Source organism: Stenella coeruleoalba, assembly GCF_951394435.1.
Source record: "Stenella coeruleoalba genome assembly, chromosome: 6".
NCBI lineage: Eukaryota > Metazoa > Chordata > Mammalia > Artiodactyla > Delphinidae > Stenella > Stenella coeruleoalba.
The window spans coordinates 125,085,878-125,099,905 of NC_137151.1; the positions used below are offsets into that span (position 1 = coordinate 125,085,878).

The 14,028-nt window shown below is 58.0% G+C and overlaps 1 protein-coding gene across 1 annotated transcript in view; it reads left to right on the plus strand.

Annotated features, from left to right (window-relative positions):
• The window catches only part of RAMP1 (receptor activity modifying protein 1), a 47,611-nt gene that overhangs the window by 13,075 nt on the left and 20,508 nt on the right, over positions 1 to 14,028 (plus strand). The window contains exon 2 of the mRNA XM_079923602.1: positions 3,424 to 3,562. Within this exon, the coding sequence (XP_079779728.1) occupies positions 3,424 to 3,562 (139 nt within the window). The remainder of the gene's footprint in view (positions 1 to 3,423; positions 3,563 to 14,028) is intronic.

The following is a 14,028-nucleotide window of genomic DNA, read 5'->3' on the forward strand; positions in this document are numbered from 1 at the left end:
GGCGTCACCATCTGGTTCACCTGACAAATATTAACACGCAGAGCCGCTGGGTGCCAGGGAGGACATCCGCGTGAGTCAGAAAGAGTGGGCGAGGAGAGGACAGCAAAGCGGTTCTGAGAAAAGAAAGAACCGTCCACCCGCCCTAAACAAGGCACTAGATGTAGAGGTGGGGCGGGGGGTGCTGGGACCTTAGGGAGGAGGACGGGCGACATTTGAGCCTGAGCTTTGCCAGGAAGGGCGGTCCAGGTGGGGAGTGCAGAGCGGATGCCACGAGCAGTGAGGAGCGGGGGACACACGGAGGGGCGACCGACCTTCAGAATGAGGCTGCAGCTCCTCCCTGAGTCTGTGTCTAAGACTTCCTGAGCTCCCTGCGACCCCCGGCGCAGGTGGGCTTTCTCGGGGTGTGCTGAGAGGGCAGGGGTGGGGAGCTGCCCCGTCCCCACGGCTGGCCCTCGGGCGCACGTGCGCGCCGTGTGGACCCTGAGGGGGCCACACCCGGGCTGTTGGGAAGCAGCGTGAACTCGGGCTTTCAGAGGCTCCCGCGTCTCCCTCCCCGGCCCCCTGAGCGCCCCGGGGGCCTCACTCCTTCACACCCAGCCGGGCGCCCCTTCCCAGGGTGTCGAGAGCGGGTCAGCCCTGTGCCCGCCCCCCGTCCTCTCCTGGGGGCTCCTCCGAAGGGCTTTCCCTCTTGCCAGCCTTTCATCTTCTCCGTTCCCCCCCATTACTCCCGGATTCTCGAGCTAAAACCCCCGGGGGTCCTCCCCATCTGAGCGGCTTCCAGGCCCCCGGCCTGCCTGTCCAGGCCTGGGGGACAGTGGGACCCTCCAGGCGGCGGGTGCGGAAGCAGGCACCTCAGCGTGCAGGCAGGTGGAGCCCAAGGCTGCTTCCAGCTCCTGCCCCTGGTCTCATCTCCACGTCCATGTGCCGTGGGTTCCCTGCGTTTGCGGTTTTATTTGTAATTAACCACAGAGTTGTACTTTTACTGCTATGAAATGTCACTTTGTTAGCTTGGCCCCCCTGCCGAGATGTGTCCAGCCTGGAGTCTGTCACTTAAATTAGGTAAATGGGCTCGTTAGCCTCCCACCCCGTCACATGTCGGGGGACGTGGAATCCAGGGGCGCGGGGTCGTCACGGGGATCCTGGGGAAGCGTGTGGAGCCCCCGCCATCGCGTCCCCCGGGAGAGCGGAGAGGCCTCGTCGCGGCTCCCTCTGACCACAGCCCTCCCCGACCCCAAGTCTCCGACGCTGCCGGACACGGCGTGCTTGTCACTGGCCACCAGTCCCCGCCGTGCTGAGAACCAGCCGTGCCGGGAGGGGACGGCTCTCGTGCACTTCGGCCCGGCTTCCAGGCGCACAGGCTCTGGCAGGAGGTCAGTGCCCTGCACAGGCTCCGGGGCCCCCCACCAGCTCCCTCGCCTCAGACTCTCGGCGGGGCAGGGACGGAGCATGCTCTTCCTGCCTGTGAGGGGCCCCTGTGCCCGGCCTGCCCTTCACTTCTGTTTAAGGCAGCCCGTCGCTGTTACCTGTAACGAGCACCACTGTCCACCTGCCCCTCTCCCAAGTCCACAGGCTTCCTCTGAGAACCCGTCCTCCCCTCTGCCCCGGCCGGGCCTTCAGCTTCCCGTTCGTCTCTCCGTTCTGCCCACCGTGGGCCGGTCAGAGCCCCGTCTGTGGTGTGTGAACTCCTTCATCTACCCTCCTGTCCACCTGCCCAGCCGCTCAGCCATCCACCCACCCAGCCATTTACCCATCCCCCCACCCGCCTACCTACCCATCCCCCCCCGCCTCGTCCCCCCACGCAGTAACTCTTGAGCCCCCAGAGTCGCACACTAGAATGGCTCTTCCCAGCCCCCTGCCGTCACCACCTCTCTGGCCACGCCCCACCTTCCTCACTTACCCCCTCCCCGAGATCTGCAGCAGAGGACAGGTCAGGCCTGCTGCCCCACTTCCTGCTTCCGGCCCGAGCCTCGAGGTCTGGGAGTCGGCTGGGTGCAGGCCCCGACGGGGGCAGGGCTAGTTCAGTCTAGTCTACACCGCTTCCAGTGCTCGGACCTTGGGCCTGCTTCTGAGCCCCGAATCCCCAGTTCCCATCTGTAAGGCGATGATCACCATAGGACCCCACCTCAGGGTAGTCGTAAAGAGCTTTGAGCAGCGCCCGAATATTGTAGGGACTGGAGAACCAGCTCCTCTGCATTTTACTCTGGGAAGACAGAGGTGGAGGGGGAGGAGTCCGAGGGGCCAGGGGCTCCCACCTGAGCGCACACCCCTACCAGGCCCGAGCGCCTCAAGTGACAGCTTGCCGTCCACCCATGTCCCTGAGTCCAAGAATTCCCAGCACAGCCCCTCCCCCCAGGGATTTGGAAGGGCCTGCCAGCGGGGCGGGTGGGTGCCTGCAGGCAGAGGACGCAGCATGGCCTGGGGGCGGGTGGGTGCCCTGCAGGCAGAGGACGCAGCATGGCCTGGGGGCGGGTGGGTGCCTGCAGGCAGAGCCCAAGCAGGGAATGCAAGGACCCCGACACCACCCCAAAGAGCAGCAAGAAGGTGGACAGTGGACGTTCAGCCTGAAGAGGGGAGGGGGAGGAGGCCTGGCGGGGGGAGGACCCAGTGGAGAAGCTTCCTCACCTGCCTGGCGTCCACGGGAGCCAGGCTTGGGCTTGGGGGAAATGAGTGAAGTTTGCTTCGTGCAGGGCACTGCTTGGCCATTTGTAATTTCTGACTGTACCTTCATCAAGGCGGGAGGGTAGAAACAGTTCACGTGACAGTGTGTCTGCTTGGTGGTTTCTAACTGGTGAACATCCAGACACAGAGGATGTGAGCTCAGTGCTGGGCGCTGCAGCGCAGCCCGCAGGTGCCGCAGGAAGAGGGGCGGGCGGCGGGCTCCAGGACCCTGTGCCGCTGGCCCTCCCTGGGCCGGGCTGATTCCTCCTCACTCCCCAGCAGGGGCCTGGTGGCCTCGCGGGTGATGAACCAGGGTCCGGTCCCAGCAAGCTGTTCTCGCAGCCGCAGTTTCCATGTCAGTGAAGGGCAGGCCTTGGGAACCATGTCGGGAGTGGTGTGAGGATGAAACAGTATGTGGGAGTCAGACTCTGTGCCCCGGACAAGAGGAAGTGCGGTCCCCATTCTGTCGCTGTCGCCCAGGGAGACCTCATCATCAGACCCGCTATTAGCAGGCAGGGCCTTTCCTGGGTCCAGAAACAACTGACGAAGAAATGATCCAGTTGGAGCCTAGATGCCCCCTCCAGGGATCACGGGGACCCCAGGGCATCCTGGTGGCCTCAGAGTCGGACGGGGCTCCCCGGCGGGCCCTGGGCTGGGAGCCCCGATGGATGTGGGCTGTGGACATAAGAGTCCCTGACCCACAGTGGGGGCAGGCGGGCCCGGCGAGGCCGGAGGGTGACAGTCGTCTGGGGGCTGTCGTTGCAGTGAGCCACCTCTTCATGGCCACCGCCTGCGAGGACGCCACCTTCAGCACCCTCCTCCACGAGCTCTGCCTCGCCCAGTTCCAGGTGGACATGGAGGCCGTCGGGAGGCCGCTGTGGTGCGACTGGGGCAAGACCATCGGGTGAGTCCGCGTCTCCGGCGTGGGGGCGTGTCGGGGGCGGGGCCGCGGGGCCGGTGAGAGGGTTTCCTTCAAGGCCGCGGTTGCGGTTCTTCACCAAAGTCCAGGGTGTGGATGCGCCACGGGCTGGGTCCAGGGTGAGGGCGAAGGAGGGCGCCCCTGCCAGGTGAGCGTGGACGGTGGGGTGGAGGAGGCCTGAGCGCGGCGACCTGGGGTCACGGTGGGTGGCGGGCGCCAGCGTGGCAGGCGGCGGGCGGAGGGTTCCGTTTGGTCCTTGTCCGGTCTGGGAGGCCGGGAGCCGGGAGCAAAGGTCTAGCGGCCGGGCCGAGTCCCTGTGACAGGAGCCCCCCGGGTGCAGGGCTGTACCCGCAGCTTCCCTCCATCCCCGTGGTCCGGCCAGGGCTGTCCTTCCTGCCTGCTCGGGGCTCGGAGCTTCCTGGAACCATGGGCGGCCCAGCTCGAGCTGAGCCCCTTCCCCTTCCTGACTCAGTCCTTCTGCCAAGACGTCCTTCTTCCTGCCCCACAGGGCTCATCCCTGGCCCCTCGGCCGCTCAGCGGGGTCGGCGTCTCTCCCTGCCCAGGCCCCGTCCCCTCCGTCTTCTGGAGCAAAGATCATAACTTGGTGTGTCTGCAGGCGCTATCCCAGGTTGTGTTTCTGCTTCAGCGTTCAGGGCCCGGGAGCATCAGAGGGCTCCAGTGGGCGAGGAAAGGCAAAGAGAACTACCCTCCAGATGCCAAGATCACAGGTGGGCGGCCGACCCTGCCAGGCGAGCAGGGTCCGCAGAGTGTCTGTGGGTTTCCAGCCTGGGCTCCGATGTCCTCTGTACAAAGACCTGCACCTCGGTTTACAGCACAGCGCAGGACACACAGGAGCTGGGCGCGGGGGTGCTGGCTTCCTGCCCCTGCAATTAACATGGAACCCGCACGGCCCTCCAGGGTCTGAGCAGAGGCCGAGCGGGCGCCGGGCCAGGTGGGGTTTCCTCACCCTCCTCCTTCTCCGCTGCCTCTTCCCAGACTTCAGGGTCTCCTTTTCTGAGCTGAGAAATCAGTCATGAGTTAGAAATCAAAGGGGGGCGGGGTTAGAAATCAAAGCGGGGCCGGGGTGGTGGGGGGCAGGATGTTCAAAATCAGCAGAGCCTGTTCTTGAGGCTAATTGGCTTTCTGCCTCCGCTGAGTGATTCGTGTTTAAATTAAAGAGTGCACATTATTATGACGCAGAGAAAACACCACGAGGGTCCCTGGGGAACAACATGCCCCCGCCCCCGACCCCAGCTCTGGGCAAGTGATTCGTGTAGACAGATTCCAAACAGGTGGCCTCGCAGAAGAGGTAACGCAATTGGCAAGTGACGTTCTGAACGAAGCAGTGGTGACATGTTACTGGAAACGAAGCCACCGCAGACGGTTTCCGACTCCACTTAGAGTGCAGACAGGAGTCATTATCACCCGGGCCCCAGAGTTTGCCATCATCCGAGCTGAGCTGTGTGGTGATACAGCTGAAAATAGAAGCCGGGGGTGGAGGTGAGGTTGCTAGGAAATGTCTTTATTTAAAAAGAAAATCAAGATAATTGTGGGAGGAAGAAGCAGAAGTCCTCATCCTGAGAGCATCTCGGCAAATCGGCTGGGGCCAGCCAGCCCCGGGGTCTGTGGTCAGCAGAATAACAGCCCCTAGAGGTGACCACATCCTAATCCTGGGACCTGGGAATATGGTACAGTACACGGTGACGGGGAGGTAAGTTGCAGATGGAACTAAGGCTGCTGCCCAGGTGCCCCTGAGACGGGGGGTATGTGGATTATCTGGGTGGGGCCAACACCATCACAGGGGTCCTTACATTGTCCCAGCTTTGGCAGCTACAGCACCTTCAAATTGGCTTTTGTGTTCTCTTGACACCCCCCGCACCCCGCATCCTTTGGGGGCCGTTCCTTACTTTCTGGCACCATGAGATTCTCCAGGCTCGTTTTGTGCATTTTCTGCCCCAGCCCTGGAATCAGCCATTTTTCCAAGGAGCCCCGGTTCCTTTGATTAAAGAATGAGGCTCAAAAGCCAAGATAAACATACACATATATTCCTACCAGGGATTTAGATGTGACCAGTGAGACCACCCAAGCACAAGAAGAAAAATAACACAGGAGAGCCCCCCTTTAACCTTGGGGTAGGGAAAAGCTATATATAACGCTACTTATTCCAAGGAACTGGCTTACGATCATGGGTGTGTCAAGTTCAAATCTGCGGCGCAGGCTGAGGCTGGAGGCGCTTGGGCGGAGCCAAGGCTGCAGCCTTGAGGCAGAGTTTCTTAACTTGCTCTTAAGGCCTTTCAGCTGGAGGCTGAAGCCCACCCCCCCAGGATCAGGGAGGATCTCTCTACTTAAAGCCAGCTAGTTGTAGAGGTGAACCACATCTCAGAACTGCCCCAGCAACACCTGGGTTGGTGTTTGGTTGAGTAACTGGGAACTAAAGCTTGGGCAGGTTGAGGCAGAGAACTGCCCATCACGCTGTCCTCAAGGTAGCTTCCGAGAAGTGTCATTTCCCCCCACCGCATTTCTCCATCCTTTTCACCCCCTTCCCACCCACTCCCTGTGGGTACCAGTCTCATTAGCTTCCGGTTTTTCCTCCTTGTATTCCTTTGTACAAATGGGCAGGTGGACATATTTTTTTCCTTATATCCTCTTCTTTCTTACATGAGGTATTGGGTTGGCCAAAAAGTGCCTTCAGTTTTTAAGTAAAAATAAAAGCCACATTTTTCATTTTCACCAAGAACTGTATTGAACAACGTATTCACCCTTTTGTTCCACTACCTTCTGCCATTTTTCAGGCAACTTCATAATTCCGTCTTCCCAAAACTTTTTATCTTTTTGGACAAAGAACTGTTCCAGGTGCCTTTTACAGTCTTCCAGGGAATTGACATTTTTTCCATTAAGAGAATTTTGTAAAGACGGAAATAAATGGAAATCTGAAGGTGCGACGTGTGGTGAATATGCTGGATGAAGTAGAACTTCCCAGCCAAGCTGTAACAGCTTTTGCCTGGTCATCAAAGAAACATGCGGTCTTGTGTTATCCTGCTGGAAGATTATGCGTTTTCTGTTGACTAATTCCGGATGCTTTTCGTGAGTACTGTGTCCAGTTGGTCTAATTGGGAGCAGTACTTGTTGGAATTAATCGTTTGGTTTTCCAGAAGGAGCTCATAATAGCGGACTCCCTTCCAATTCCACCATATATACAACATCACCTTCTTTGGATGAAGACCGGCCTTTGGTGTGGTTGGTGGTGGTTTATTTCGCTTGCCCCACGATCTCTTCCGTTCCACGTTATTGTATGGTGTCCACTTTTCATCGCCCATCACAATTTGTTTTAAAAACAACGTTTTCGTTACATTTAAGCAGAGAATCGCATGCGGAAATACGGTCAAGAAGGTCTTTTTCACTTAACTTATGTGGAACCCAAACATCAAAGCGATGAACATAACCAAGCTGGTGCAGGTGATTTTCAGCGCTTGATTTGTATATTTCGAGCGTGTCGGCTGTCTCCAGCGTGGTATAACGCTGATTGTTCTCAACGAATGTTTCAATTTGCTCGCTATCAACTTCGGTTGGTCTACCCGACCGTGAAGCATTGTCCGGTGAGAAATCTCCAGGACGAAACTTCACAAACCACTTTTGACACGTTCGATCAGTCACAGCACCTTCTCCGTACACTGCACAAATCTTTTTGTGCATTTCAGTCGCATTTTTACCTTTTTTGCCAAAAATGTTGCTGTTTTCTTCCATCTTCAATATTAAAATGGCTACACAGAAATTCACCAATTTGACGTCTTTTTTTAAATGCACGCTGATATGACAGCTGTCACATACAATCTAACACAGTTGTTTCCAATGACGTTAAAGACAACTAAGTGCTACTAGAGTCATCTTACAGAAGAAAAACCGAAAGAACCTTTTGGCCCACCTGATATACTATACTGTGCTACAGCTATTCCTATCCTATACTATTCCATAGATCGTCTTCTGCTATGCTGTACTGTACTATACTCTAGATAGTCTTTTACTATAGATATTCTTATACTACACTATGCTATCAATACTCTTATGCTGTACTATACCATAATATAGATATTCTTATACTATACTATAGATATCTTTATACCATACTGTACGATAAGATACTATAGATATTCTCATACTATACTATAAGTATACTATACTATACTATAGCTATTCTTATACTACACTATAGATATTCTTTTTGCACTTGGGGTTTTCTTTTTTCACTGAGAAGTATATCCTGGACATCAGTCTTCATCAGTGCACAGAGAATGTTCCCATTCATTTTTACAGCTGCACAGTGTTTCCATCGCTTTCCTGTGAAGAGGCATTTAGGTTTTCCCAGTAGTCTCCAATTTCAGATAGCGTTGAAGTGAATGACCTTGTGCAGATGCATTTTCATGTTGTTGGAGCTGTATCTTCAGGTCAACGGTAAGGGCACACGTGGTTTTATTAAGTACTGCCCATGGCTCTCCTGAGGGTGCAGCGGTTTGCACCCCGCCAGCAGTGGAGGGCCCGTTTCCCCAAGCCTCGCCAGCAGACTGTCATCAGACGTTGAACGTTCCCCGTTGGATGAATGAGAACTGGTGTCTGAGTGGAGTGTTAATTTGCAGTCTCCAGTTACAAGTGAATCTGAACATCTTTCCTACGTTTAACGGCCATCCTCAAATCAAGTTGTTTGTTCATGTCTTTTCCCATTTTCTGTCAAGACCATTTCTGGTCCTTTTTCGAGAGTTCTTTGTAAGTCAGAACAGAGAGTAGCCCTTTGTGTGTGATACATGTTAGATATTTTCTCCTAGTTTGTTAGTTGTCTTTCGACTTGTTTTCAGCATTTTTGGGGCCACGTAATTTTTTTTTTAAGTAGTCACATGAGAGTTGATCTTTTATCGCCTCTGGATCTGAGTCATAGTTGGAAAGCCTTTCCCTATACCAAGATTCAAGAGGAATCCAGCCATGTTTTCTTCTCGAGCTCGTGTCTGGCTTCAGCGGCGACATCTAAACCCCTGGTCTACCTGCAGTTAATTGTGGTTTGCGGTGTGAACTATGAAGCAGATTTTGTCTTCTTCCAGATGAGCTGCCCGTTGTCCTGTTTATTCATGAACCCATCTTTGCCCCCAGTGATTGGAGACGCCACTTCGCCCTTTACTAAGTTTCCCTGTGCATTTTGCTCATACTTTTATAAAAGGTCCCTTTTCAAGCCTTCCCCATGTTGCATCGACAGCATTAATTTCTCCTCCAGAACCATCAGTGGGTGCTCACTGCCTACTGAACGCTTACTTAGTTGTCAGTTCCCTCCGTCCAAGAAAAGAGTTTATTATTATAGCTCGCATTTACTGAGCACCTACTGTGAGCTGGGCATCCTGCTAAGCCCTGAACATTCACTATCTCAGTTAAGTAGGCAGCGACTCAGGAAGAGGCAGAACTGTGGTAATTCCCACTGTATCTGCCCAGGGTCACAGCTAGTAAGGAAGGTCTCTTTGAGTCAAAGTCCCAGCTCTTGACACTCCCCAAGGGCACTAGGTGGCCGCTTCCTGAACCTCAGGGGGCAGTGTGGGGATGCTCTCTGTATAAGCGTGGCTCCCCGGGAGGTGGATGCTGGCCTCCAGTGGCCATCTCTGCCCCCGCCAACATCCAGTGGGCCTGGTGAAGTTCATTTGCATTGGATAATGATGCCGAAAGCTTGGCCTCTGTGCACAGGTGCCAAATAGAATCTCGGAGACAGAGTTTTGGGTGAAGTAGAATAGCTTTATTGCTTTGCCAGGCAGAGGGGGACACAGCGGGCTTGTGCCCTGAAAAACTGCGTGTCGCAGCCGGGGAGGATCTGGTGAGGGGTTTTATAGCCAAGGATCAGGGGTGCAGTAGCTGATAAGGATCAGGGTGCTTGCGAGGCTGCCCTCCTTTCTGGCCTCAGGTGCTCTCCTCCTAATGAGCTGCTCTGGTTCCTTTAATCTGGCCTCAGGTGGTCCCTTGATGAGGTTATCAAACTGTGATGTTCTCTGGAATGAAGAATGCCAACATCTTCCATTTGTTGGGGGTTATAGTTCTGTAAAGATCTCAAATACATTGTTATATGTGTCCCTTGAGGAGGGACCAGGACCCTGGCCCAAGGCTGCTCTACTGCTTCCTGGCCGCTCCTCCCTTGTCTCTGCATCCCCTCCCTTCCCTGATTAGCAACTGTTTGAATCTGCGCCTTAGAACTCAGGGAAGGTTATGGAGGCTGGAGTCTTGTCCCTACAAACAAGAACAGGGGACATGGAAAGGCGTCCGTGCCCTGGAGCCCCACAGGGTCCTGCTCGGCTTCAATACCAAGCCTGGTGCTCGAGCCAAGGGCAGACTTTCCAGGGTCTCCTGGAACAGTGGAGGTCTGGGGGGTCTTGGGGGTGGACAAACTTGTCCAAAGGATTGGATGGAAGGAGAACGGAAGAGGGACCCAGAGAGAAGGCTAGGCGTCGTGAAGATGTAAGCAGGAGGGCCATCACCACAACCAGAGCGCAGTGACCAGCGGGGGAGCAGGGACCCAAGGTGGGGACCAGCAGGCAGAGAGCCGGACAGCGGCGGTGGCTCAGGGGGTTCTCCTGGAGCCGGAGGGCCACAAGCCAGGTGGGCGTCTGGCAAAGGGCACGGGTGTTGGGAAGGACGCCTGTCCAAGCCAAGTGCAGCGAAGGCCTGTGGGTGAGGCAAAGGCCACAGCCCAGCAAGCGGTACTGGGCCGTTGTTGGGGTCTGGGGTTCAGGGCCAGGCTGCAGCTGAGGGTGGGAAGCCCCTAGAGCAAGCGCAGCTAGGGCCAGAGCCACCTGGTGCCTGCCCCCTGACGTCAGTGCGGCTCTGCTCTGTCAGAGGGAACCTTCTGGGCTCTCCCGAAATCAGAAAAGACTCCAGTTCAAAACAGCTGCAAGTCAGAGGAGATCACCTTCGCACTAAGTGACACAGACGAACGCGAGCCAGACAGTCTTGCATAGAACGCACACTCCAGAACACTTGGGGATAAAGTCCGCCATGGGTACGTCGGGGCCTGCCCCTGCTGGCCGGCTCTCACGGTGCTGTGCGTCACTGCTCACGGATAGGAATTTTTCGAGGGAAGGCAGAGGGCTGATGACTTGTTCTAACGAGAGGACAGTGGACATTCTTGAGTGACCTGCCCTGGCATGTGGGCCTGCTTCGTTTTTGCGTTTCAAGGTTTGCAACAGTTAGAGCTCACCCTGCGACCAGAGCTGCGCAGCGAGATTCTGTGTATGAGCCAATGCAGGCCCCTCTCTCCAGCAGCCCTGGACCGGGACCCCTGGCTCCTCCGTCGTGAGAATGGCTCGGGGGTTACTCCTGAGTCCTTCCGTGTGAGGATGCTTTGGGGGGGCCTCAGATTCCGCAGGTGTCTGACCCATCCCCACTCTGGGTCCCTGTAGGGCCAGTGAGCCCAGCAGGGCAGGCTCCCCACTGTGCGCCAGGCCAAGTCCACCATGTCCCAGAGGTCAGCTCGTTAAAGTACAGCCCTGGTTCACTAACGGAAATTTAACATAATTTAACATATTAACTGGGAACGTAATCTAATTGGGGAAGCTATAGAGGACTTGGGGAAATGTGTCATCAGAAACTCTCATTTCCAGAGACCTTCCTGTTGGTGTTGTTTGGGGAGGGAGAGGAATCTGGAACGTGCAGAACTCAACCAGGAAAGGGCTGGTTTTAAAGTGACTGCATATCGATTTTCTCCCCCAGACAAGAAATGCCGGGTGGATTTAGGAGACCAGGGGGCAGCCCTGCTCCCCCACTTCCTGCCCAGCTTCAGGCTCTAAGGTGTCACCTGGGCTGGGGAAGTATCCAAGGAGATCAGAGGTGGCCCAGGGGCACGGGGCACCGCCTTCCGAGGCTGGTCATCAGAGAGCCCAACTTCACCTTCATCCCAGTCTCTCTGCCCCAAAGCCTCCATGTCTGTAAACCCTGACCGTGTCCGCCTCGGCGCACGTCAGCTTCGGGGTCCAAGGGACCCGGGTCCCCGTGGCCTGCTCCCGGGAACCCCTCCCTGCCACGCTGGCCCCATGCTGGGCCATGAGAGTCCTCCAGCCTGGCGCGAGCCGCGGCCCAGCGATGAGTCTGGGTCTCTGGCCTGCGAGTGGAGGAACAGCCCAGTGAGTTAAGTGAAGGACCCAGAGCAGTGCAGAAGGCTTGCAGACCTGCTCCTGCAGCCGTGGGTTGCAGGCCTAGCCCCCCAGTTCCAGGCGCCTGTTGGTTTAGGCCTGGTGCGCTGACCCACCGCGGGGTCTTTCCTGGGCCTGCCGTGATCCCCGGCCTGCTGTTGGAACAAAGGGCCTTCTTTGTGTGTCCCGTGAAAAGGGTCAAGTCAGGAAGTTCTTCCGGCTCAGCAGCAGCGTTGGAACAGCTGCTTTGGCTTTGGTCCCAATGGGAACTGAGAGCGGGCATCTTCCTTAACCACGGAGGTCTCTCTGGGGCAGCGGCCGTCACCCTCCTGGGGTTCCTGCTGTGCTCGGCCCATCCCGCCCGGGGCTCAGGGAGGCCCACGCCCAGGGTGCTGGGCAAGCCTCTCACCGGAGCCCTGCAGGATGCCTGGCGTGGAGGTCAGCCCACCTGCGCGCCCCTCACAGCCGGGAGCTTTCGGATCTGGGCCCCGGGCCCTCGGGGGTTGTCTGTCAAGGATCTGCCCTGATACTCACCCGTGCTCGGGCCACACGCTTGTCGGGACGACCTGGCACAGACGCCCCTCCCACACCCTCTGCCCACCTGCATGCCGGGGACCCTCCAGGTGTCCCGCAGCACAGCCGCCCCCTCAAGCCCAGGAGTGCGGACAGCTGGCGGCCGATCTTGGACCTCTGGGGGCCTTCGGGGAAGGACCGTGCCAGGAACACCCCCCAGCTCACCCTGAGAAGCCAAGCCGGCTCTGCTCAGGCCTCGGTCCCGTCCCCTGGCCCGGCCTCAGCTGGGGCTCCTGCCCTCGGGGAAGAGGTGGAGACACGGCTTTCCAGAAGGGGGGGCGAGGTCATGCAGGCGGCTGAGGACGGGGCCGCGGGTCTCCCCAGCTCTCCCCGGCCCTTTGCTGCTGCATTTCACCTCCCGCTGGCTCTTCGGGTGTGTGGAGACGCCGCTACCTGCTGCTGCCTGTGGGCCGTGGGGCGGGAGACCCCCCGCAGCCACCCCGGGTGCGTCAGGCCCCGGCTGTGACAAGGAGGCAGCACGTGCTCAGGCTCGCTGGGCGGGCAGAAGAAAGGGGCGCCCTTTGCCCCGCGCTCTCCAAGGCGGCTTCCTGAAGCCCGCACCCAGATGGCATCGCGACAGAGCCTTCGGGAATGCCAGCTCACGGGGGAGGAGTGCGCTGTGCGCCCTGAGACCCTGCGGCGCCAACACGGGCCTGTCTGTTGCTGGCGGGCCGGAGGCTCTCAGGAGGCCTGCCAGGCCCCTCTGCCCTGGCCGGGGAGCTCAGCCCCAGCTGGCCTGGGGGACGGATCCAGGGCTGGGACGATGGGACCGATGTCAGGGGCGAGGCATGCTGGAGAAGGCAGGCAGGCGCCGTCTGGGGCTTCGAGCACCCCGAGCTGGGCTCCTGGAGATGGGGGTGAGCGGCAGGAGGGTCTCAGGAAGCTCCCAGACGATGCGCCTGCGGGCCCACAACCGAGGAGCTCGAAGCTGGGGAGGAGGGCCCGGCCCTCACTGTCCACGCCTGGGGCTGCCCCGTCGACCTCAGCTTCCCTTCTTCTCCACTGCTCCCCTGGGAGGGGACGAACGCATGTCCCCAGATGCGAGGCTAACTGACCGCTGGGCCCTGGCACCCGGCCTGCTGTGACGTCTTTTTCCATCAAACCATTAACCGCCCTGTTTCACAATCTCCACAGCTTGGGTATCAAATCAGGCCAGTGTCAGAACATATAAGGTCATAAGGAGATGACACTCAGCAGATCCCGGCCTGAGCGGAGGGACAGGCAGATGGAACCCATCCGGTGACGGGGCCTCCCTGCTCTGTGCGTTCATCCCCACCTCCCACAGGATACACTGCGGCACCCCCTTCCCCCCAGCCCGGGAAACCCAGGACCGTCCAGGCAGATGGGACTTCTCTGTCAGGGGAGCTGCGCACACACGGAAGGGGGCAGGGCGGGCTCGTGATGGGAGACGAGGATGGGGTGTGCTCTGGTGGGCAGGGGAGGCTGGGTGGGGGGATCCTAGCAGACGTCGCTTCGTAATGCTGTCTTTACCCCAGCGCTCCCCCTGCCTACCAGGGCCCCCGCCCCAAGCCCGGTGACAGGGTCTCCCGCTCGTCAGTCACCCAGGTGGCGGTCCCCTGTCCCGAGCACACTCAGAGTCTTCTGTGGGAGGGGTCCGGGAGCCGAGATGCAGCACAGCAGCCACGCCCCAGGCATCTTTGGAGGTCACCTTTCTACCCAAGCGTCGTACAGGACTTAAGCCCTGGACACGTGTGCGCAGGGGGCCCTGCA